The 24,111-nt window shown below is 44.7% G+C and overlaps 7 protein-coding genes across 7 annotated transcripts; 3 read left to right on the top strand and 4 right to left on the bottom strand.

Annotated features, from left to right (window-relative positions):
- Positions 1-728: 728 nt before the first annotated feature.
- F4817DRAFT_324263 (uncharacterized protein) lies at positions 729-2,372 on the bottom strand. The gene is made up of 3 exons (XM_049301621.1): positions 2,021-2,372; positions 1,850-1,947; positions 729-1,758 (listed from the first exon to the last, which is right to left on the bottom strand). Exons 2-3 carry the CDS (start codon positions 1,905-1,907, stop codon positions 914-916), a joined length of 903 nt encoding a protein of 300 aa, XP_049163088.1. The 5' UTR covers positions 1,908-1,947; positions 2,021-2,372; the 3' UTR covers positions 729-913.
- Positions 2,373-3,036: 664 nt separating this feature from the next.
- Positions 3,037-5,260, top strand: F4817DRAFT_355924 (acetyl-CoA synthetase-like protein; the record flags this gene model as incomplete). Its single annotated transcript, XM_049305719.1, has 3 exons — positions 3,037-3,925; positions 3,978-5,113; positions 5,168-5,260. The coding sequence occupies 3 exons, from the start codon at positions 3,037-3,039 to the stop codon at positions 5,258-5,260; spliced, it is 2,118 nt and encodes a 705-aa protein (XP_049163087.1).
- Positions 5,261-7,252: 1,992 nt separating this feature from the next.
- Positions 7,253-8,123, bottom strand: F4817DRAFT_311612 (uncharacterized protein; the record flags this gene model as incomplete). Its single annotated transcript, XM_049300014.1, has 4 exons — positions 7,253-7,432; positions 7,495-7,790; positions 7,863-7,948; positions 8,113-8,123. 4 exons carry the CDS (start codon positions 8,121-8,123, stop codon positions 7,253-7,255), a joined length of 573 nt encoding a protein of 190 aa, XP_049163086.1.
- Positions 8,124-9,211: 1,088 nt separating this feature from the next.
- Positions 9,212-10,015, bottom strand: F4817DRAFT_324255 (uncharacterized protein). The gene is made up of 2 exons (XM_049301620.1): positions 9,732-10,015; positions 9,212-9,537 (listed from the first exon to the last, which is right to left on the bottom strand). The coding sequence occupies exon 2, from the start codon at positions 9,517-9,519 to the stop codon at positions 9,295-9,297; it is 225 nt and encodes a 74-aa protein (XP_049163085.1). The 5' UTR covers positions 9,520-9,537; positions 9,732-10,015; the 3' UTR covers positions 9,212-9,294.
- Positions 10,016-10,753: 738 nt separating this feature from the next.
- On the bottom strand, positions 10,754-14,239 carry F4817DRAFT_324254 (CDC45-like protein). Its single transcript, XM_049301619.1, has 3 exons — positions 13,097-14,239; positions 11,978-13,044; positions 10,754-11,929 (listed from the first exon to the last, which is right to left on the bottom strand). Exons 1-3 carry the CDS (start codon positions 13,877-13,879, stop codon positions 11,200-11,202), a joined length of 2,580 nt encoding a protein of 859 aa, XP_049163084.1. The 5' UTR covers positions 13,880-14,239; the 3' UTR covers positions 10,754-11,199.
- A 428-nt stretch (positions 14,240-14,667) lies between these two features.
- F4817DRAFT_324253 (Clavaminate synthase-like protein) lies at positions 14,668-16,391 on the top strand. Its single transcript, XM_049301618.1, has one exon. The coding sequence runs from the start codon at positions 14,819-14,821 to the stop codon at positions 16,361-16,363; it is 1,545 nt and encodes a 514-aa protein (XP_049163083.1). The 5' UTR covers positions 14,668-14,818; the 3' UTR covers positions 16,364-16,391.
- Positions 16,392-16,563: 172 nt separating this feature from the next.
- F4817DRAFT_128551 (tubulin folding cofactor D C terminal-domain-containing protein) lies at positions 16,564-20,761 on the top strand. The gene is made up of 3 exons (XM_049297719.1): positions 16,564-16,970; positions 17,032-19,829; positions 19,884-20,761. The coding sequence occupies exons 1-3, from the start codon at positions 16,812-16,814 to the stop codon at positions 20,620-20,622; spliced, it is 3,696 nt and encodes a 1,231-aa protein (XP_049163082.1). The 5' UTR covers positions 16,564-16,811; the 3' UTR covers positions 20,623-20,761.
- Positions 20,762-24,111: the final 3,350 nt, after the last annotated feature.

Below are 24,111 nucleotides of genomic sequence, written 5' to 3'. Positions count from 1 at the left end.
TGTGTGTATTCGTTCGCATGGGCAGATGTGAATATCGACTCTACGGTAGTTGTATGTTGGTGTTATGGCAATATGGGAAATGAGCAATACTTACCTACGTATAGAATCCAGGCAGGTAGGCAGTCCATATCCGCGAATACATCATCTTTTATACATATATCCCCGGCAGCTCTACCGGCTTAGGTACCAAGGCGGGCCGATCCCGTGGGAATCGCCGCTCGGCTATTGGTATTGATATTAACACTATATAGGTGATTTAGATGATACCTACGACAGACTCGTATAATTAGGTAAGGATAGGTTGGTTAGGGTAGGGGGTTGGGAAGAAGCGCTAGTGGCGGTAAGGCGTCTGGGATAAAGTGAGATAGACTGCCGGGCCGGGTAACAGTGGAGGGTAATCTGCGTAGGGGTCCTGGGGAGTGGGAGCCTTATGGATATATGATATGATGGGATGAATAGGATTGAGAACGGTGGTTAAGACTTCGAGAAATGCGTCTATAATGGTAGGCATACGTAACATGATATGATATGATATGATATGTATTTAACTATGCTGTCGCGAAATCCTGTGAGATTCATTTGCTTAACTACATTGTATATAGGCCGAAATTCGCAATTCGTTACACACGGGCTACGACGGATTTGATATGTCGTATAATATGCCCTAGGAAGAATATCACATCGTTGAACCTAGCGCGGGAGGCTTATCGCTTGTAGTTATTTGACTACCCCCTTAAATTTACCAGGTATTCTCCGAGATTTATAAGTTATCTAAGTTAGGTACGTTAATGTACCTCATAGATGATAGCTAAGTCTACAACGGAGAAGACAATTCCAGCCTCACAATAACTCAGACGGGCTCACGCATAAAGGCATATTAATTGTGGTCTGATGATTACGCTGCGGAGTACGGTCAATTGCGTGTCTCTGCCTCATCTCGCAAGATACCCAGGTGGACTACAAAGCCGGGGTTCGACCGTAATCCCTCAGTTAAAGCGTTATCTGGAATGCGCCATGTCCGGAAATACCTGCTGAACTCCTTTATCCACGACTCAAATATCTCCGGATCTCTAAGTTGCTGCGCAACTAGACAGACGGCGGTCTTGTCGGCGCCATTCTCGTCCGATGCTCTCAATCTACATACGTCAGCACAGGTTTGCACCAGCGGTTGGATCAGCGTGTCGTTATAGATGCAATCGCAAGCAATGACGAGGTCAAAGCTCTTGACCTTATCGCTTCCTGTAAGGGACGGTGTCACCTCGTCCAACTCCCAGTCTAGCGGGACGAATCGTAGTTCAGCCTTGGGATAGACAGCCGACGGCTTGCCTTTTCGCTTTTGAGAAGTAGAAGTAGTCTTAGTCTGCTTTGGGTTTCTCAGGGGACTATTTTCATTGATGTTCTTCTCTACTAGTCTCGCGACGTAGGACTGGTCTGTGAGGGTATACTTTGCGACCAATGGCGCAAGAACCAATCCCACTAGGCCAGAGATTCCACAACCCAATTCCAGCACATCGGAACAGGATGATAATATGCCAGAGGCCCAGAGGGGATTATCGGAAGCGGCTAACCAATCGGCTATGAGCGGAGTGATTTTCCACACAACAGCGCCCGTGGTACTTCCTGGACGGTTTAAGATGGTTGGTGATTGATGAATTACGTAGTCCTTGCCAGCAACGCTGAGGTCCAACGTGGTCGCCTGAGGATCCACGAAGCCTAAGTTCTGGGACGGGATATCCTGGGAGTATAGTAAGAAGGTTTCTGATGAGGGTCGTGTGTTAGTGGAGATGGAACGGAAGGTCGGTATGTAAGAGGGTATGTAAGAGGAACGGAGACTCGGTCTCAATCTTGCCTTCTTCCGGGTCTGATATCTCTGGACCGAGCTGATCAAGCAGGGACGGGAACGCCATTATTGATTGATTTAGCTGCAACGCCTCTTGACGCGCAAGTCTACAGCCACACATGTCAGGAACGCTGCATTGTGATTCGTACATACATACTGAATATCATGAGAGTTGCTCACAGGAATTACGTGTACAAGACGGTTTAGGGATCTTATAGATCGTCTAAAACCTTCCTAGAAGAAAAAATGCGGCTTATTACCTTAGGTATGTATATGTATATGGTATATAGCTGGATAGTAGGTGGGATTTGCAATGTCTTGGCTAAATTCCCCTGGGATGTACGAAGTGTAGCATTCATTCGTATGTACGTATGCCGGTGGTAGAATTTGCAATTGCAACGCTATTTGAGATAAGCTGTCAGGAGATGTGTATTCGAATAGATTGGCTCAACAGAATAAATCGATGAAACGAATAAAACGGCTTGTCCTCTTGGCGTCCCAATACCGTTGGGGATTATAAGAAGGAGAGGCTTAGAGACAACTACCAAGTAGAAAATTCGGGTTTACCTATTGAAGATTTAGATGCACACATACCTAAGAGGTACATACATAAGAATGTAGTGTAGGTACCTAGGTATGTAGGTACCCACAGAGCAATTAGTGCCGTAACTATGGGTATAACAACAGACGCTAAACTCACCCAGGGTCTAGGGGATTAAGTCTCGGCACCCTCAAAGGCTCAAATTGGCAAGGGGTATGGTTTTATTGGAACGGAGTGATACTAGTGTCGTCATGGGGCAAGCCTGGAAGGTAAGAGCTTAGCAGCCAGGAAGCAGCTAAGGATCTTGGATGCATTGGGGAAGCCCCAGAAAAAAACCCGCCTGCACCTTCGACTTACAAGAATCAAGAAACGTCCAAGACAATATTCTTCATCTCTTCTTCATAACAACTCAATAAACCTTTAGGTACCTAACTAAGGTCGCTTGGATAGATTAATGAATGAATAAGAGAGATTATTACCTTTCTAGCCGGCCTAACCCCATTCTCATAACTTATTAACCTAGACAGTTCATCATCTTCCATCTTCCGCCTTCTGTGGCCTACACCAACCTAAGCATTCGTGGCCCTTCGTTTACATCATCGTCCGGATTTCCTAAGTCTCCCACACCGAACCTCCTGTATTCCAACCCGCAACTATGGCGAGCACGGACGAGTGGCGAGAAGCAAAGCTAAGGCATGTGGTCCTTCAACCCAAAGCCACCGCAAAACCACCGTATTCCATTGAATCGCCGGGAGCCGAAGCCGTTGTGGGCGAGACGAAACCCCGTAGACATCCGTTGACAAAGGATGGACTTATCACCAAACCTTCCGATGACATCACTACCGTCTATGAGCTCCTACGAGTGAGCGTTGCCAAGTTCGGCAATGCAAAAGCCATGGGCTCTCGGCGCCTCGTGCGCACCCACCAGGAAAGCAAGAAGGTCAAGAAGATAGTGGATGGTCAGGAGCAAGAGGTGAACAAGGCTTGGACATTTTTCGAACTCGGTCCCTACGAATACCTCACATACAATGACTTCGAGAAGTTGGTCTTAAATCTTGGTTCTGGTCTGAGGAAACTTGGTATGAAAAAAGGGGACAGAGTTCATATCTTCGCTGCCACGAGCGCCAACTGGCTGGCTACTTCGCATGCCGCCTCCTCCCAATCGATGCCAATTGTAACCGCCTACGATACGCTCGGCGAGGAAGGATTGAAACACTCGATGGTTGCGACAGGTGCCAAGGCCATCTTCTTGGACCCTCATCTAATACCTACGCTTGGCAACGTCCTCAAGGATGCCACCGAAGTCCGTTACGTCATTTGGAACAACCAGCACCAAGTCAGACAGGAATACATGAACAACCTAAAGAGCGCCTACCCCCACATTAAGGTCGTGAGCTTTAAGGAGTTGGAAAAGCTTGGTAGAGATGAGCCGTTTGACCCAGTCCCTCCCACTCCCGAAGATCTCTGCTGTATCATGTACACTTCGGGATCCACGGGCACCCCTAAGGGGGTCCCCCTTAAGCACAGGAACCTCGTTGCTGCCGGTAAGCATCGTTATTCGAGAATGAGATTATACCAAGCTAACCCGGTCAACAGTTGCCGGCGTCAGTGTTGTAGTCCAGCCCTTCATTGGTCCCGGTGATGGTCTGTTAACTTATCTTCCATTGGCCCATATTCTCGAGCTTGTTTTCGAAAATGCCTCTATATACTGGGGATGCACTATGGGTTACGGAAACCCAAAGACATTGTCAGATGCCTCGGTTCGTAACTGTTTTGGCGATATTCGCGAGTTCAAACCCTCCGTCCTTGTGGGTGTGCCGGCAGTATGGGAGTCTGTCAAGAAGGGAATAACCTTCAAAGTCCACGAAGGTGGTCCGGTCGTCCAGAATATGTTCTGGGGCGCACTAGCATTGAAGGCTAGACTTTTGGCCACCGGTCTGCCCGGAACTAGCCTGCTTGACTCTATTGTTTTCAAGAAGATCAAGGAGGCGACCGGCGGTCGACTAAAGCTCTGCCTCAATGGCGGTGGTCCTATCGCAAAGGACACTCAACGATTCATCTCTATGGCCATCGCACCGATGATCATCGGTTACGGCCTTACGGAAACCAATGCTATGGGTTCCCTCATGAACCCTCTTGAGTGGACATCCGAGACGATCGGCGCAATGCCCTCATGCATTGAAGTTAAGCTAGTTGACTACCCGGATGCAGGTTACTACGCGACGAATAAACCAAACCCTCAAGGCGAGATTTGGATCCGAGGCGCCAGTGTAGCAGAAGAGTATTACCAGAATGAGAAGGAGACTAAGGAGAATATGGCTCCTGGCGGTTGGTTCAAGACAGGAGACATTGGTGAATGGGATTCCAATGGTCACCTGAAGATTATCGACCGCAAGAAGAACTTAGTCAAGACCTTGAACGGCGAATACATTGCGTTGGAAAAGTTAGAGTCTATTTACCGCTCAGCGCAGGTCGTGGCCAATATCTGCGTGTACGCGGATCAATCTAAGGCTAAGCCTATTGCGATCATCGTGCCGGCAGAAGCAGCGTTGAAGAAGCTAGCCGCCGAAAACGGGATACATGGGTCCAGTCTGGAAGAGCTTGTGCACGATAAGAAGCTAAATGGTATCGTACTAAGAGAGCTTCAAAATGCCGGACGATCTGGTGGCCTGTCCGGTATCGAGATCATTGAGGGAGTTGCGTTGTCAGACGAGGAATGGACGCCGCATAACGTAAGTCACTGAACCGTTTATAAACTAGTTCCGCGAGCTAACTATCCTATACAGGGTCTCGTAACCGCAGCCCAGAAACTCAACCGTAAAGGTATTCTCGCCAAGTACGAAAAGGAGGTGCACGAGGCGTACGCCTCCTCGAGCTAGGTGTCGGGAGACAACCTCGAGCCTTTTTGGGTGTCTTGGCTAGGTTGGTGGTGGTGGTGGTAGTCTTAGCCAAAGATAAAAAGCTATATGGATTAGGTAGGCTTATGTCGTTAGAACATCATAGCACAGGGCGTCGCGAGGGAGAGATTGCAATTAGAGTTGACGATCGAGACGACGCTGCGGACTTTCATTTCACGATGGATGCTGTAATGGTTTTTATTCTGTTTGAGTTGAGCGTTTTTATTTTATGTTTTTGTACTCGCGTGTACATTTGCAGAAGAGTAATGGTACGAGGGATGCATATGCTTGTACCCTGAAAGCCGGCTCGGGCGGAAGGGAGGTACACCTAACAGGTAATATATAAGTCTGGTTATGCTATGGGCGTGTCTTGCAGTGTATATTCCTAGTAAGACTACTTTAAAGGTGAAGAGTATTTGGGCATAACTACTAGATTAGAAACACTGGGCTCTAGGAAGACCGCTGAGCTAGGTATATTGTGTGGATGTTTAATTGTTGGTCAACTAATCATCGTTCATAATAACGGATAGGTTACGCCTAATATGGGGGGTGATAACTGCGACGATTATGATTATAAGTTACAGTAATAACACTATGTTCTGTCTAGTTATTTAATGGCTTGTTTTTGTAGTATAGAAATAGTCTGTTATATACTAGGTACTATTTAGCATAGTGTATAAGTCTTTCATTTATACGCAGGTGACTAATAGAATACGATATTATTAACCAATCTATGAAACTAGGTGGGTATACTAATTATATACTATGTTACCTTCTTATATACCTGTAATCATCTGTGAACAAGACCTTAGAAATTGCGAAGCTCAACCCTTCCTTAGCTATTATCATTATGTGCTCCACATCAAGTCTAGTACCTAGGTATACAATAGAAACGGGTAAGTTGAAGAAAATAGCTGAGCACACATGTATACTATACACTAGGTTAGGTCCCTCTTGCAGATCAGAGTACTATTTGGTTTCCTGATGTATTATTTTACACTACGAGGTGGGCAGATCTTCCAACGTGCATGGCGCTGTGTATACCGGGATCGCATCAGTACGTCATTTTAGTAACTCAGCCTGGACCATAGCCTTAAGGCTGTTCGATAAGAAAGTACCTATCCCATCCATCTATTATATATGTATGTATGACTCCGCCTCATATACAGATAGATAGATAAAATTGAGAGATTTCCCCGGCCTCAGCCACCTTGGTCAGAGGGCGGGGTGATAAGAGGGCGAAGCAGTTTATGTATTGGCATCTTTAAATTAAGACTTTTAACGGCTTCTTCCAGATATGTAGGTATAGTTATAGGGTAACATCAAGTTAAACATCACTATCAGATCAATAATCTAGAACAAACCAACTAGATCTTAACAAACATAAAAGCTCGAACACGGAAACTGACGTCACGTTACACGTATATATAGGTATATTATGAGAGAAACCCCAGATCTGTAATAACGTATGCGGCGTTAAGTCTAATCTCGTACAAAGTAGAGATTGCCTATCTAAAAGAAGGCTACTCACTTGCCTTGCCTGCTGCGCCTCGTTCTAGAAAGCCCGGGAGCAATTGCGGCTGCTGCTGCGGCTGCGGTAGCCGAGGGACCCAGTCTATTTAGGCCTGCGGACCTAGTTCCGGAGGACGAGGTGCTTGGCCGGTGCTTGATCATCACATTAGACTATCCTTAACCAGAGCGCCAGAAAAAAAAACCCCCCGGGATCTGGTCAACAACATACAACCGCGTTTATCCTTCTCTTGGAATATAGATGCCCGTGTAGGAGACAGAGAAAGGAAAATTTGATACACTGGCAGCAACCTTCCAAACGGGACTTTCATTACGACTTTGTCGTCTTTTGTTTTCTTTCTGGTTTGAGCTCTTGTTCTCTGCTAGGTCCTCTTCCCGTATTCCCGAAGTCGTCCGCTCTGGAAAGCCTCATTGCTGTCTAACCACACTCTTACGCAATAAGAATTATACCAGCCCGTCGTATAGAGAGAGTGCCGAGACAATTGTCTCGTCGCGTTTACTGCCTTCTTTAAACTCCTCCATATCTAGACTGCCGTTTTCGTCCTTATCCATCATGCGGAAGATCTTCTTGACACGCTTTTCGGGGGTATCTTCGTCCTCGGGAAGCTTCACCATCGAACCGACCTAATTCGAACCACAATTAGCACGCGTTGACTATTATTGGCTCTGAAATGGTGTATATATACCATTTTGTAGATCGCTTCCACGATCTTGAGCATCTCATCATAGCTAATCTTGCCGTCACCGTCGATGTCGTATAATTGGAAAGCCCAATCAAGTTTGTCCTCCATCTTTCCTCGGCTTGTGACGCTCAGAGCGCAGATGAATTCCTTGAAATCGATCGAGCCGGACTTGTCCGAATCGAAGACGTTGAATACATAATCTGCGAATGAAGATGGATCACCAAATGGAAAGAATTGTCGGTAGATCTTCTGGAATTCTTCTTTCGTGAGCATACCGGATGGGCAGTCTTTTAAGAAACCTATGACGCGATAAGTACAGATCCGGCCAGTAAATTGCAGCAACACAACACAACGACATGGCGGTAACTAACCCTTGTACCATTGTTGCAGTTCCTTCTTGTCGAAATGCGTGGATTTCTGGAGTTCGGCTAGTTGCTCTTGAGAGAGTTTCGATTGACTAGATAGTTTGCATTAGTCGTATTGGCCGGTATTTCAATGGGAGACAATGGCGATGAAGTTATCTCCGTCGTCCCCTACATGAAAGAGAGAGGAATTCTCGCATCATCATCGCGCAGCCGTACGTGACAGAGATATAATGCGAGATATTTCAGGTGAACTCACGATTTTCCCATCTTCGATTTAGTAACCTTGCGGTAGCAACTATTCTATTAAGTATGATGTTTTTCGGGGAGGCAGGAAAGTTGGCGTTTGTCGTGTGTCAAATCTCGAATCTCGCGAGGTCGAAGGTGAAGGGGGGTTGTTGATTATGCGACAAGTTCCAAAGCGAAAGCGAATGATGGCAAGGTGGGGTTTTGTCGCAACGGTGAAGATAACAATAAGTCCGACTAGGTTCAGGAGTCTTTCAAGTGTCGCAGCAGGGAAGAAGGTCTAATGCAGAAAAGTGTGAAAGTGTGAAAGTGTGCAAATGTGCAAATAGATGAAAGAAGTTCGAATACCAATACCAAAAATAAAAAAGTACGCTGCAGCAATAAGGGAAAGGTTAAAAGGTAGTTTACCTATGTTATCCTGTATTTAGGTTGAGGCAACCTAGAGTACACTGATGTATGCAGTTCAGATGATGTAGGTATGTAGGGTACATATGTAAGTATGGATGTACCTTATGTAGGTAAGGTACATAAGGTAGGCAGAAGACCTGGATGTATTGTGTACTTCGTACCTCTATGCTTTGTAAAAGAGCTCTAGAAATATGTAACGCGGTACCTAGGCTGGACTAGGCTGGCTTTTGCTACATACCATAGCGGAGGAATATGGTCCCGGAGAACTGTTCGAGAATTGAAAAACGTTCTTTCTTTAAGTAAGCAAACCATAACAGGTGCCTCGTTCTCTATCGTAAAAATGATTCTCAAAAGGAAAACAGTTTTTTAATAGAGAACGTTCCCGGAAAAGTGGGTCCAAAAGGCTAAAAAGAGGCTAAAAAGGCTAAAAAAGTCAAAAAGCGTGGTTTTTGAATCCAAAGCTCTTGCGTTTGTATAACGTTAAACTTTTTATTAAAGTTTAATATTTAAACGTTTAAGCTAATAGGACAAAATGGCTAATCTTATCGAATTATTTTAAAAATTTAATTGTTTTTACCTTTTATAACCTTTACTTTAAAAAAAGAATTTTTTATTTAGAAAAAAAAAATTTAAAAAAATTTTTTTTTTTTAAATAAAACTGATAAAAATATTTCCTAAAAAGGGAACGGTTCTTTAAAAGAGAACGGTTTTATACGTATCGAACAGCGGTTAGAAAATGGGTCTAAAAAATTAAAGTTTGGGCCCATTATTTCCGGATTTGGACCAATTAAAGGCCTGGAAACAGGGAACTGTTTCTTAATAGAGAACCGTTCCCCATAAATGACCGTTCTCTGAAACCCCCCATTTCCGCTATGGTAGGTGACAATAAGGCGGCCGAAGGACGGGATTGGACTGCGGTACGCAGATGAGATGCGAGCTTCGCACTTGGATTGAATCCTGCAACCCGTGCGTGTAATAGGTGCAATAAAAGTTGCAATGGGGTGCAATACATGCACGATAACTAGGTAATCTACCATCTACCTATTAGGTATCGTATATAAAATACAACTAGATACATACCTATGTACCTAGGAACTACATAGTAGAGAAAAAAGGGCTGGGCCTCTTGGGATCACTTATATGATCTCTCTAGGGGTCCGCCAGCTATTGCGCCGATCACCTAGGAACAACTGCGACGATGTAATGCAAGTTGAGGCTCTCTACCTTTGGTTGTGACCCTGAACTGTATGCTGTATGTTCCCATATGCTTAGGTGCGATGCGTTCCGGCAAATGGGATACTTTGTAAAGAATACTATAAACAATAGATGGTATAGACTCGGAAGGGAAATAATATAGATTTGGTGAGCGTAAACGTCAGTCCATCTTAGGTCTTGGGTTCAAAGAATTGGAAACTTGGAAGAATGCAGTTAACTAGTTAACAGGTACATAACTTAGGAGGTAGGTACCTAATGTAGGTACCTATTGTGGAAGGACGGGTTTAGTATCTGGACGAACTCAGTTCTGGCGGGGTAGTTAGATCATACCTAGGTAGGTACCTTACACTATGTAATGAATGGGGGGTTAGTATCCACAATTTACCTATCGTCCCTGCCAGCTGCCAGTATTAATCACCTGCCTACACAATAAGAGGTACATAACTACGCGCGTACAGGTTATGGGCTTGACGTAATTGGTCTTAGTGCCTCTCTGCTTCTACTTCTACTTCTAACTATCGAATTACCACAACCTGATTATGACATTCGGCTTTATTACTTGAGCTATTATCTAGTAATTCAGCCGAATAGTTAGACATACATACCTCGTATGTAACAGACTGGCTTGATCTAACTTGACGTCATGTAAAGTCATCACAATTAACCTATACGCTAATAAAAGCTACATCCGAGGTTGTCATATAGTACCTACCTAGCAAGCAACAAACTACCATCACTCGGTTTCCTCGTAACACATAAATAAGTAAATCGGAAACGATCTTGCTGACTGTCATATCTCAACGTTGATCACTCACTTCAGCATGCAGGGTTACGGGTCATCCCGTTTTATCCGCAAATTATCTAGCTATCTAGCAGGGTCCATGCTCTCAATTTTATAAGAGTGGTTACCTGTTCGGTAACGCCGGTGGCTTGGAGCTTTGCGTCATAGTGAAAGAACCTCTACTAACTATTGATAGATATGATAGACTAATATTTGAATATCCTCTTCGCTAGTACATAGTAGGTGGGATGTCACTAAGTAATTATATATACAGGTAACTACGTCTAAAAGCTACCTACCTATACTGTGGCTAGTGATAGTAGACTGACACGACTAATATTATATATGCCATTGAACACCTTTAGCAGTGAAAGACCCGGTTGTGTTCGATGAAGTATGCATATATTCCACAATGATGATATGAGGTATGTATCAAATAATTGAATGAACCACCCCTAATTCACAGCTCGGCCGAGTATTTACAAAGTCGGAACCAAACGCCAGCCCAATATCCCGTCCGTCGTTCATGCATCGTCCAAGCTCCACCATGCTGTAGCAGACGCTCATATCGCTTCTCATGAGGTATCTTTAGCGGACAAAAAAGGGGCACATATTTCGTAGCTTATTAAGTAGAACGCCAAGTCTTGCGCTAACGCTCTGGAGTATCTTGGTAGATTGAAAGGCTGCCTTGAGGAATTATCCAACGACGGTCTTTTGACTTAGGCTCTCAAGAAATCCGCCAAGGTCATCTTTCCGAACCTCGACGACGCAGTGCTCAAAGCTGTCTATTCGCACACGGGCATTTGTCTCGTTAACCACGTCCTGGAAGGCGGTGCCGAACTTGTTTAGTCCATAGCCACGTTCTTTATGCTCTTCAACTTCGTCCTCGTCCTCTGAATCCGAGTCTGATCCATCGCTGTCTTCGGATTCTGTTTCTTCCTCGTCATCGTCGTCACCAGCTGCGGCTCTCGCAGCGCGTTTCTCTTCCCTGATCTTTTCCCTGCTCTGTTGTTTCTGTTCGCGCTCCTTGAGCTTGGCTTCTTTAGCAGCCTGTTTCTTTTTGGCTGCTTCCTTATCTAGGAACGCTAGATCAGGCCCGCCGCCACCGCCGGTACCGACCACAACGTAGACGCCTCGCTTCTCATTTAAACTTGCTACAACGAGCGGTGTGCCGCGTCCGCCATGCGCCAGTTTCCCATTGACATCCTTTTCCTGCTCAGCAAGGGCCTCACCAACCCAAAGGGCGAGCTTCGTAAGCGCAGCAGGGTGTGTAAATAGAGGGACGTCCGGTCCGTCTTTAATAACGCAAAGACGGAAAGCATGTAAATGCTTGATTTGTTTTTTGCCAATCAGGGTGGTTCCCGTTCGAAAGATAGCACGATGAAGTTCTTTTGCTGTGGGAAGGCCCGCTTTTAGAGCATCGATGCTGGACACCATTAGTTTCTTAGCCCAGTTTCTTGTTCGTGGAACTTACTTTTCAAGAGCATCATACGCTCCCCAAAAGCGACTGACCCATTCTTGGGTTTCGGCCACTCCACCTTCATCTTCGAGGTCCTGTATTTGACTTGCTCGGAAGCGGCTATCCTCACCGGTTACCGTATTATGTTTGCCTACCTCGAGCAAAGCGCCAATGATCACCCCGACGTCTTGAGCGCTGAGCGTGGCTCGCCAACCCCAGCTCCGGACAAACCCCCATCCGTCCTTAGCCCCTGCTCGATCCCTGACATCTGTTTCCACCGCAGGCACCATATCGTCGAGATTATATAAAGATGCGTACTTTAGTAGCTTCGTACGTAGCTCCTTTTTCAGCATCATATCCATGTGTGTATAGCTCTGCTTGCATTGGACTAGGCTCACGCCCATTTTAGCAAGCAGCTTGTGTAAACGTTTGATGCCGCTCTCGCTCCAAATACGCAGTCTTGAGAAGAGATATGGTGAATGTAGCATACTATCATAGAGGCTCCAATGTCTAATCAGTAAGAATTTTGGTTCGGGGGATAGTCGAATACTCGTGTCCTCTGGGTTCCGAGCTGTGGTAGGGATAATTCCAGCACCATCTGATACTGAGAGTCTGCCCATTTCCGGTGGGTTAAGGCGCCTCACTTCGTCCCGCAGGAGTTGCCGTATCCGGGCGCCACGGACGCCCATCCAGCCATTTGACGGCCTAGAATCTGAACCGCGGACCATGACAGCTAAGCCGGCTGAAGAGCGACCATATAGTTCCATGGACGTGACGCCAACGATTGTTAGCCAAAGCAAATCATTGTCTTCCCGGCCCAACTCTGATGCTAGAGAGTAAATCATTGCACTAATAGGCTCAGAGTAAGAAGATCCCATTCTGTAGTACTTCCGAAGGATACCTTCATTCTCATTTCGCATTCGTAGCAGTCGTCTCCGAAGGGTGCGGGCTGACGGGCCTTTAGGAGGTTGAGCTCCGGACGGCGGATTTTCTAGGTCGTCCGATCTGATCAGATCGGAATCCCGTATTGAAATCAGTCCGCGCTGGGCCGGACGTTGCGGGGACTCCGGAATTGGGGTAGACTGAGAAAAGATCAGTGGGGGAGTTTCCAGCTTTGATTAGAGGGCATCTTACAGAATTACTCCTTCTCCTTTGTCGAGGTCGGTCATCTTCCTCACCGCTACTCTCATCATCCCGATCCGACCAAGACTTCCTCTTCTTGCCAGAACGTGGTGAGTGGTCCTCTACCTCACCTTCACCTTCACCTTCACCTTCACTTTCAGTATCACTTTCCCCATACGGCTCGCCATTATCTTCAATATCAGGCATATCAATTAGCGCCAGGTACGCGTCTCGTTCGGCTTTGAGCCCTTCTTCGATGTCACCGTCGTCGAATACAATAATGCCACCCTTTCCAGGTTTATACGAGTTGCCTACTCGGCCTGAAGCTACACCACTGGGGGCACGGGCTTGATAACTCGTGACGGCACCGGAAGTAGGCTCAAGTGGATATCCGCCGAAAACATTGCCAAGGTTCCACGGCCGATGCGAGTCTATAACCCAGACTTCAACACCACTGAAACTCGACTCTTCGCCTTCAGTCTCGAGTCCTAAAATAGTTCCCATGTCCACCATACCGCCGACGCCGAGACACACGACAACTCCTCCACTCCCTCCACGGCTCTCCATCATGGGACTGACGAGGTCCTGGCCAACGCGTTCGAGGTCCCCATATCCGGACACGGGGTGAATCTTGTGTGGTATATAGTCATGTTTGAGAAGCCGTGTTAAAATGCGACAGGCACAGAGGGCGTCGGGTTCAAGGGCGACAAGAATGAGGACCGGAGGTGATAGGGGATGTCGGGTGTTCTGAAGGTGAGTGTAGAGTTTTGATATGAGATCGCGTGGCAGATACATAGCTTGGAAGTATCTGAACGCGTCTTCGAGTCTGCTACGGCGGATTCATAGGACCGGTAACAAAGTGTAGCTGCGACGAGCTCAAGCCTTAGGTGCCTAGGTTCGGATTCGAGGAAGGTAAATCGAGTTCGTACACGCCAATTGCTTTGACAGGTAAGATATTAGGAATTGAACTGGCGGATATATTCCATAAATGATTAACAAAAGACTTTGGGTATGAATGTTATCATATCGTGACGTTGGAGGAGCGACAGGTAGAATTGATTAATTTTAGTGTGGACAAGGTATAAGTGTTGATGGCCGGAACGCGGTTTAAAGTGGGCAAGACGCGATTTGGTATTGTACATCGCGGGCGTGTTGGCGTAAAGCACCTTGCAGATACACTGTGCATTGCGCGGGACGATCCCACTTTTATGTGAGTAAGTTCAACCGGGTCAGGTACCTCTACATATCAGACAGAGATCAGCCACATTACCCCTGTAGCTGAAGACCTGATTCCCCCTTCAGCCCTATTTCTTAATCTAATCCATTCAATTAATGGAACTTTAAGTAATTGAACTTCAAGGTGCGCAATGTTCAATATCTCCTCATATGCTTAGTAAATATAAGTGCATTTCTAGGTAAATACTTATATCTGTCTAGGTCTCCTTCAATTCTGCCTGGTTGGGTAATTATCTATTGATATGCATTGGCTACTATTGGTTAAGAATACAGCTGTGCCGTTTAGAGATTTCTAGTCTACATGTAGCGTACAGTGGGGTGTAGCTTAGTACGTGTAACCACAATTAACTACTTCAATTATCTTATCAATCATCTTGATCATTACCTAGGTGGGTATATCACTTTACAGTTTACTTACCTAAGGTCAGCACTCAACGAGGACCGTTAAAACTTGACAGAGAAGACCATGCTAGCTGAATTACAAGGGGTAACTTAACAATGACATCATCCTCCCCCACGAGGCAGCTCTTCGAGCTCTGTGTTGGAGCAATATCAACAATCCAAAGCGAATGCAGTTCGATACTATCCGTGACACATCCATCCGATGAATCTTTTCCAACAGGACTAGCAGGGTGCGGTCCTGCTTTAGTTGATCTACTATTTCGACAGGCGGCTCAGATTAGTATTTACTATCAAGAATTGAAGCCCGCAGAAATAAGCACAGCTCAAAGTCCACCAGAAGAGCAAAGGTTATCGTTGGAGCGATTATCTGATCTTGTTTCAATTTCTTACTCCAAGTTCTACGCATTTCTTTTCAAAGACCTCCCGATTTGCTGGCGGCAACTCTATACTGACGCCAGCATCTTGAAATTCTGTCTTATCCTCCTCTGGACCCCTTGCATCTATGATCATGCTGTAGAAGGTATTAAGACTTCTCGTGAGCAGGTAGATAAGCCAGGTCGTCAGATTACTCAACTCGTCAAACTTCTCGATTTTGCATTAATTCTCGCTGGTGCCGCTGGCGAAAAGAGAGGCAGGAAATGGATTGATAAAGCTATTGAGCTGCTCCAAGAGGTCTGGGACGAACTGGGTATCGATACAGGTGCGCCGGATGAACTCAATGTTATATTTTCGACGATCGAACCATTCTCGCCACCTGTGAAGCATCCCATCCAATGTACCGATTCTTTATCCATCGAGGCATTCCAGGCATATATGGATAATCCCCGAGATTCGAAATTAGGACCGGAGCCACTTATCATACGTGGTGCTATTGGTGATTGGCCAGCTCTAACCAAGAACCCCTGGAATAAGCCATCGTATCTTCTCTCACAAACTTTTGGGGGTCGTAGGCTTGTGCCGATTGAGATTGGCCGTAGCTATGTTGACGAAGGCTGGGGTCAGAAACTTATCACTTTCGGTGAGTTCTTACGCGGATATATTGATCCCTCCCTCCCTGCTGCCCAGGACAGCTCCATCGGTGACAATATTTCTGCTTCGTCACAAGGGAAATCAATTGCATACTTAGCCCAGCATCCTTTATTCACTCAACTTCCCGGTTTAAGGAACGATATCCTCATTCCGGATTATTGCTATACCGCACCGCCTCCGCACCCAACAGATCCCAGCATTGACCAGCCGGAACTTGATGAGCCGCTTCTTAATGCCTGGTTTGGGCCTCCGGGGACTATTACGCCATTGCACACCGATCCATACCATAATATATTAACACAGGTGGTGGGGCGTAAGTATGTACGGCTCTATTCACCCTTGAATACGGAACGTATGAAAGCACGAGGGAAAGAGAACGGCGTTGAGATGGGAAATACTAGCTTAATGGACGTTGGAGTAGTCGAGGGGTGGGATGACATACCCGATGATGAGGAAGACGGACTTAGCGAGGAGGACCTCGCTAGTTTTAAAGAGATACCGTTTCTGGACTGTATCCTTGAGCCCGGCGATGTCCTCTACATCCCCATCGGGTGGTGGCATTATGTTCGTGGATTAAGTGTAAGTTTTAGCGTGAGCTTTTGGTGGAATTAATATGAGATAGAGTTTCTATGTGTTAATCTTGAGTGCTGTGTCTTCAAACATTAAGTGGAAGTGTATTTAAAATGGAAGACTGCTTAGTCATATTTTTAGTGCAAGTAAGCCATATTATTCTCTTATCGAAAAGATTTATGAATAGGTAATTATAAGTTTACCGCCAAATACCTATCAGGCATCTAAATAACTTCGAGGCCGTGAAAAGTCGCTGCATGTCTAGTATAAAATCGAAAGAGACCTACGGGCATAGCATTCAAATTTTAAACATTTATGACTCTATAACCCGATTTTGTTTCTGCTTTTACTTTTAAACCGTTAATCTTGGTTCATTTCTTCAGCAGGCCTCTACTAAGAAACGAGTTAAGAACCTTTGTCATTAAACCCCTGTCATTATAACAATTCTAGGAGGCCCTCATAATAGTGTGATTCTAACCTCACCCTGAAGATGGACGCACCTGAACAAGATCGGGATGTTATCATCCAGAAATACTCGCTAGACCTAGTCGCTGATTTTGATCGCTCTCTGATACCGTTCCTGAAGAAGTCTAACGGCCAACTTCGGAGACGCGTGCGTATGAGGGAAACGTCAAGATTGATGTCACTTGTGAGTACCTAATATATCCATAGTTGTAACGACCAAGCGAAAGCTAACAAGCAGTATTGAGGTTCTGGAACCATTCCAAGAGTTGCCACAGCTGCTCGATCCGCATCTGCCCAAGTGGTTACCGACTTTGGCAGAAGCATACTTGGGGTGTTTACAAGACCACCGTAAACATAGATCGCTATCTATGCGGTCTCAACTTCTACTTCCGCTATCTGATGCAATATGCAAGCTTCTTTATACGTTTTGCAAAATTCGAGGGGAGAAAGTCATCGTCAGGTTCTTAAATGTAGAGACGAAATATCTAGAGCTTCTCCTGCTTGCCATCGAAGAATCAGAGCGCAATACTGATTCAGCTACTTCATGGACCTGGCATGAAAGATATATAGTCCTACTATGGTTATCCCAACTATTCTTCGCTCCCTTTGATCTTTCGACTATATCATCTGGTGACGCTGACGATCTCGATCGGCTCACCGTTCCCGGATTTGAGTGGCCGTCCCAAGTTCCTGGCATCGCCTTAAGGGTTATTCCCCTGGCGGTCAAGTATATTGCATCGCCTGGCAAGGAGAGGGACGGAGCAAAAGCTCTCCTGGTCCGCGTTGCGATGCGGAAAGACATGCAGGAACTAGGGATACTCAACTCTCTAGTAAAATGGGCTTTATCGACCTTGAAGCCGTCGGAGGATGCTCCAGCTGAGTCTCCGTACTATTACATTGGTACCATGTCGTTCTTAGCTGGGATCCTCAGTGCTGCCGCAGATACGTCTATCATGAATCCACATCTTCCTGCTATTTTCAGTACCACGCAAGTTATCGCCGCCGGGGGGAACCCCGTTTTTGACGTTATTAACGGTTCTGCGCTAGCTCGGAAAATGCTCATTAAAGTGACACGCTCGATCGTCACACTGGTCCTGCGGAAGTCACAGCAAATTGATACTGATACCGAATTAGTAGAAACTTCTATCGGATATCTGCTTGAAAGATTAGCAGATAATGATACACCGGTACGCCTTGCTGCCAGCAAAGCTCTTAGTATTGTTGCCCTTAAACTCGAGCCCGACATGGCCTCACAAGTCATTGAAGCCGTTTTAGAATCGCTTAACCGAAACGTGCTCTGGGTCAAAAACAAGGCAAACCCATCTGCTCCTCCTACGCGAGATATTGCAGCCGTCGATCCACTTGAGTGGCATGGGTTGATGCTCACACTCTCGCACCTTCTATACCGAAGATCACCGCCTCCTGACAACCTATCCGATATTATTCACGCCCTATTGATGGGACTTTCTTTCGAGAAGCGAAGTCCATCAGGGGGATCAGTCGGCACCAACGTTAGAGACGCATCTTGCTTTGGCATATGGGCACTAGCTCGTCGTTACAGCACTTCTGAGCTGCTTCAAGTACAGACACAATCCGTGTTAGTTGCTAGGGGGCACGATCCCGCTGCATCGATACTACAAGTGATCGCCACTGAATTAGTGGTGACCGCTTCACTTGACCCCGCCGGGAACATTCGACGTGGCGCATCTGCCGCTCTCCAGGAGCTAATCGGCCGTCATCCTGACATTGTGGAGAAGGGTATTTCTGTAGTACAGATAGTCGACTATCATGCCGTCGCTCTCCGCTCTAGAGCGATACATGAAGTCGCCTTGCAAGCGACTAGATTATCGCCACATTACGGCCGCGGGTTATTGGAAGCGACTCTCGGATGGCGAGGTATTGGGGATATGGACGCAGGGGCTCGGAGAGTAGCAGCTACTTCCTTTGGCGCACTGACAGCAGAACTAGTTGGCGTCGGAACCTCCGACCCCTTGGGCCATTTCAAGGACTCCGTTGACTTACTTATATCTCGGCTCGAAGCTCTTCAAGTAAGACAAGTAGAAGAACGCCACGGGCTCCTATTGAGCCTTGCGGCTGTCTTTGAACTCCTTCCACAACTTGTAGACAGAGAACCCGAATCACTCCAGAAAATACCAACAGCTAAGATCTACACCGCTTTAAGAAAGATTCTACAAGATTTCAAAAATATCAAGTATAGAAAACCAGAATTGATTGCGGAAGCTGCTGGTCGACTTGTGGTATCATCAACTCCGGTCCTCCTGTTAAGCGTTGCACAGAACAGCTTTCTAGACCCTCAAAGCACAAGTTTGCAGTCAGGTCTCGCTATTGTGGAAGAAGATAACTCTACATATTTGAGTTCGATTGCGGATTTATTGGATACGCTACACAACGATCGCCCGCAATATGTTGTCGAGCTATTAGGAACTTTGCAAGATACTCTGAATAATTGGCTCGACAGAAATGATATTGAAGTAGTCAAGACTTCATCGAAGGCTGCTCTGGTTCTGCTTCTTTTCGCTACCCGGGAACGCCGCTCTCAGATCATCGAAGAATGGTCTAATAAAGTACGCCGTCCGCAAGCACCACGTGCCAAGCATGGAGATGGCTTCTTCCATGCCCTTACCTGCGCGTACCAACTTCAACAGAACCAGCACGGTCGCTCAGAAGGTATTCTAGCAAGTAAAGTGCTTGCAGAACGATGGACACAAGATAACGATATCGAGACTCACGTTGCGATTCTGCAAAGTTTAGTTGGCCGAGCCATCCTTCGGGACAGACCATTAGACTTCCTTACGATCATCTCAGAAGGCCTGGATGACTACACGACAAACGCACGCGGCGATGTTGGCTCCCATGTTCGATTGGAAGCGATTAAGGCAACAAAGACTTTGTGGGACGCGAAGAGAGATGATGAACAGGTCATCTCAACCCTCTTTCCACGCATACTTCGTTTAGCAGCCGAGAAGTTAGATCGAGTTCGTACCGAAGCGCAGTCAGCATTAACTCTACTTTTACATCCAAGGTTCGTAAATCCATCTATACGAAGTTGATGACATGTTTACTCATTGCTACACAGATATGCCCAGACCTTTAGCAAGTTATCTTTCTCCTCGAAAGACTATTTCGATTTTCTACTTCGCCTCTGCGATAAAGAGCGATTAGATCAAGTCGCGGCGCAATTTTGGACACTCAGCGTAGATGACTGCACATCCATACTTTTAGCCGGCCTAGTAACTTCGGCTGACACAGGGAACGAAGACTTGGTCATAGTCAGTAGAGCCTCACTCGCCAACTTTTGTGGGGGGTCAACAGAAAATCGGAAGCAGATATGTACTGCTCTCCTTCGTAATCTTAAGCAGTACCAAGGCCAGGATCGGGTCATAGTACCTACGTTAGAAGTCGTGGCGTATTTGTTTCACGTCGGCGTCCTGCAGCGGTGTCCTGAGATAAACCTGCGGCAGCTCTGCGTCCTCGTGCAGAAGGCGGCGTACAAGACCGGCAACGTGCGCAAGCTCGAGGCCTGCATCAAGGTCTACGGCGCCATTGCGGCCGTAGACGCGGATGATGACGTGCCGGACATATCGCCGGAGCTAGCGACAAAAAGACGCGAGGGCGTTCTCGAGGCGAGAAAGAGGCTTGGCGTTCTTTTAGTTCACCCCTGGCCCAAGGCAAGATGCTTAGTCGTCGATGAACTCTGGGGCTTGGTGTATGACAACGACGGAGATACGAAACGCGCGAAGCTCCTCTCTGTGGATTGGAGTAAAGCCGAGAAGGCATACGTAAAGAATATAGTGGGAGAGCTTGGGCTCGAGTAAGGAGTACCTATCAGCTACGCCAGGAACTTATCGTATACTTACTTGCAGGTAATATTTCTGCATCTATATCATATGACACTGGCCATCGGCGGGACTTGAAAGGGAACTATATTGCGATTGGATGAGTAGCAACTAAAATAAGAACTGCACGAATAGAAATATGCCATTAGAAGGCGGCGGAGATTGAATATGAGGATCGCTATGCGTATGAAACGTAGACTACTTGCACATGATCTAGGTGGAAGAAATTAATAGAGAGAACGGAACTGAACATAGACATGGCATACGCCTTCGTGCCGATATCCGAAGAAAAAAGGCCGAAAAGAGATGAAGGTTTCATGGGTATATTTGTATGTCTCCCGAATTGGAACAACAGCGCTCATCATTTTGGGCAGTTCGGGACACTGCCTAATACATTTTGTTACAGCGGTTTGAACTGTCTCGTGACGTGGGATTTGTCTCAAGTCGCCATCAGCATTCGTTGGATTGGGTATAGATAGATATATGAGTTGGACATGTGAAGGACCGCAAGAGTATAATATAAGTGGACGTGCATGGGAGGTTTCAGTTATTTTTGTCAGCAGGACGATTTCCTAAGGAGGCAGCTCGTGGGAAATAACGGCGCTCGTTGTTATGTGACAGCGCAGTCTTTGCCGCATACGCCTAAATAGGTACTTTATATCTTTATATCTATATTAAGCCCATGTATATACCTACGGTAGAAAAACCATACCAAGGTGAAGCTCGACATAGGCTGAAAGAGAAAATAGGTACGGAGCTAGGATCTTTGTGTCTGAGGTAAGTTTAGAGATAATTATAATAGGTACTTAAACGAAATATCAAACGAGCACCTTTGGGTAGGATGATCCACGCGTCTGGTCTAGGTTCTTACGCCCATTCTTACACATGCAAACAATATGCAGTTAACCACTATGATATACACATGGATTCCATGTACACACCTTGACTCAAAGTATCTCGATGTACCAGCAAACGGATTACCGAATACGTACATGATAGGCGTTTTGTTCTTATCGTTAGTGATAAGATTTTGTCCTCTTAAAATCGAGCCCGCCTCTATGGTACTTGGTCGTATGTAGGTATGTATTACGGGAATGGGAATGGGTCTGCAGGCGCAAGACATACAGGTGCATATAACCTGAGTTGAGAGACAGAATCTAGACAAGCATCAACTAACACGCTATTAGCCTCATCCGTCGAACGTGTCTTATTAGCTTGAAAAGTTTTGACCGGCCCGAAGAGCCTCCTTATCAATGCAACGCCGTATCGCCCGAGTTTACGGATTACACTAACTATGTATATATAAGCCTGAGAGAAAGAGAAAAGAGAAAATGGTTGGGGGATCCGGTAAGGGCTAACCGAGAAAGACAAGGTCTCACGTGCTCGTACCTCGATTCGAATTCGGTGAACTTGGAGATGGCAAAGGTGAAAGCTAGACTCAAGTCGGAATAGCCGATTGAAACGTCTGGTGGACGTTCGAACTGAGAACAGTAATAATTGTTAGTAATAACCGTGGAGTCGACATGGGATCCGCTGTACAAACTTCAAAGTAGCCACTTGGCCGGAGCTTTCGAGATGACCCCCCTGTCGGATTGCCCCGCCAGACCCGCTAATTGAACCCTTGTCTTAAGATGCGCGCATCGATCTGCAGGCCACTCCCCGGTCTAGCCAGGTTTTCCTGCAATGGGAAGCTCTTAAAAAGATATCGTCGAGCAAGTAAACCCTAACATTCAAGGTTTATCTCTGGTCACGCCTCCAACGTCGTTTATCTTTGCACGTATTTCGAATATTTTGAAATTTCAGAACTGCTTACCTTATATGTATTCTGTAAAGGATATTTCCAGGAAGCTATGGCAATTTCGTTGATGGGTGATGATGTTGTACGGGTAGTCCGTTTAAAAATCTTTCATGTCGCCGTATTGAATGGCGAGATCGCCGAAAAGTTTTTCGTTATCAACCACCTTGCCACCCACATCTCGTGAGTTGTAATGAATCGCTCCAAACGGCCGGGTGCTGGTTGGATGTTGGATGGATGCATCCCGTTGCAATTAATACATGTGTCAATTACCACGTAGGTAGTACACTTCTTGCGATGAAGGGGGATGCAAGGATAAACGTGGGAGAAGACTAGTACAAACCTCAATAGACTATCCATATACTTCAGGCACACTGCCTACATGTACACTAGGTAGGTATTGTTCAGGTTATTGACGAAAGGCCTAGACTCCAGACTAGACGCCACAATATTCATATACATTTCAGCCTTCGCCTCAGTTCGACTTACTCGCGACTCGTGTGAAAAACAGGTATGTTGGATGATTGATTACTTGTAAGCCTGTCATGTTCTTGCATTTGAAGGAGCCAATTGGTAGGAAGCCAAGCACCGGGCCGACCTTACTTTTATAGTACAGTGACTCGAAAAAATAAACGTCAAATGTTTTTTTACCCCGTTAACAATCAAATATTATATTATTACCCTTTGATTTTAACACTTGATTGTATAATTAATTTGTAATTAATGTTTTAATAAATTTGTAAATAAATGTTTTAAAAATAAAGTTTTAATTTAATATATATATTAATTAATTAATATTTAATATATTAACCATTTGTTTTAATAACCGCGGTTAATTTTTTAATTATAATAAAAGTTAAATTATTTAACATGTTTTTTTCGAATTTATTTTATACCTTTAACGCCGTACGTATAAATAATTTTAAAAAAGTAATATTAAAAAATATTAACGTTAATTTAAAATGTTTAACATAAATTTTATTTTTAAACATTTTTTATAAATTTTTAATAAAGTTAAAATCGGGTAAATAAAAAAGTTAATTTATTAAAATAACTTTTTTTTATTTTATTTATTTGCGTAATTAATTTATAATTATACGGGTTTTATAAATAAATGCGTTATTTATAATAAATATATTATTTTATTAATAAATTTATAAAAAAATTTTTTGTAAAATTTTTAAAATAATAAAACTTGTAACGCCGGTACGTTTAATATTAAAGTTTTTATATAAATTAATTAATAAAACCCGTTTTTTTTTATTTAAATAAACTTTAAAATATTTGCGAATATTTTATTAATTTTACTTTTAATTAAACGTGTTTTTTAAATAATTTTTTACTTTAAAATTTACGTTTTATTAAGTTATATATAAGTTAAGTTAAGTATAAAATTTTAAAAAATAATTTATTTTTTGGTAAAATATTTACGTTTACCGTTTATTTTTTTTTTAAGTTATTGTTAATTTGTTTAAAAAAAGTTAACGTTTTTAATATAAAAAAAGCTTTTTTACGTGTTCCCGGGTAAAAGTTAAACGTTTAAAATTAATTGTTATACGTAATTTATTTTTAATTTATTTTAATTTATTTAATTTATTTAATTTATTTAATTTATTTAATTTATTTAATTTATTTAATTTATTTAATTTATTTAATTTATTTAATTTATTTAA

Source organism: Daldinia loculata, assembly GCF_022478755.1.
Source record: "Daldinia loculata strain CBS 113971 unplaced genomic scaffold F4817scaffold_3, whole genome shotgun sequence".
Classification (NCBI taxonomy): domain Eukaryota; kingdom Fungi; phylum Ascomycota; class Sordariomycetes; order Xylariales; family Hypoxylaceae; genus Daldinia; species Daldinia loculata.
This window is presented reverse-complemented; position numbering and strand designations above follow the sequence as displayed.

Excerpts from the sequence above, each read along its gene's own strand:
- F4817DRAFT_324255 (XM_049301620.1), bottom strand. The coding sequence starts at position 9,519 with ATGTATTGCACCCCATTGCAACTTTTATTGCACCTATTACACGCACGG.
- F4817DRAFT_324263 (XM_049301621.1), bottom strand. The coding sequence starts at position 1,907 with ATGGCGTTCCCGTCCCTGCTTGATCAGCTCGGTCCAGAGATATCAGAC. Across the intron at positions 1,759-1,849 it reads GATATCAGACCCGGAAGAAG|AAACCTTCTTACTATACTCC; the intron begins GCAAGATTGAGA and ends GACCCTCATCAG.
- F4817DRAFT_324253 (XM_049301618.1), top strand. The coding sequence starts at position 14,819 with ATGACATCATCCTCCCCCACGAGGCAGCTCTTCGAGCTCTGTGTTGGA.
- F4817DRAFT_128551 (XM_049297719.1), top strand. The coding sequence starts at position 16,812 with ATGGACGCACCTGAACAAGATCGGGATGTTATCATCCAGAAATACTCG. Across the intron at positions 16,971-17,031 it reads CGTCAAGATTGATGTCACTT|GTTCTGGAACCATTCCAAGA; the intron begins GTGAGTACCTAA and ends AGCAGTATTGAG. Across the intron at positions 19,830-19,883 it reads ACTCTACTTTTACATCCAAG|ATATGCCCAGACCTTTAGCA; the intron begins GTTCGTAAATCC and ends ATTGCTACACAG.
- F4817DRAFT_324254 (XM_049301619.1), bottom strand. The coding sequence starts at position 13,879 with ATGTATCTGCCACGCGATCTCATATCAAAACTCTACACTCACCTTCAG. Across the intron at positions 13,045-13,096 it reads AAAGGAGAAGGAGTAATTCT|TCTACCCCAATTCCGGAGTC; the intron begins GTAAGATGCCCT and ends ATCTTTTCTCAG. Across the intron at positions 11,930-11,977 it reads GCGTATGATGCTCTTGAAAA|CATCGATGCTCTAAAAGCGG; the intron begins GTAAGTTCCACG and ends AATGGTGTCCAG.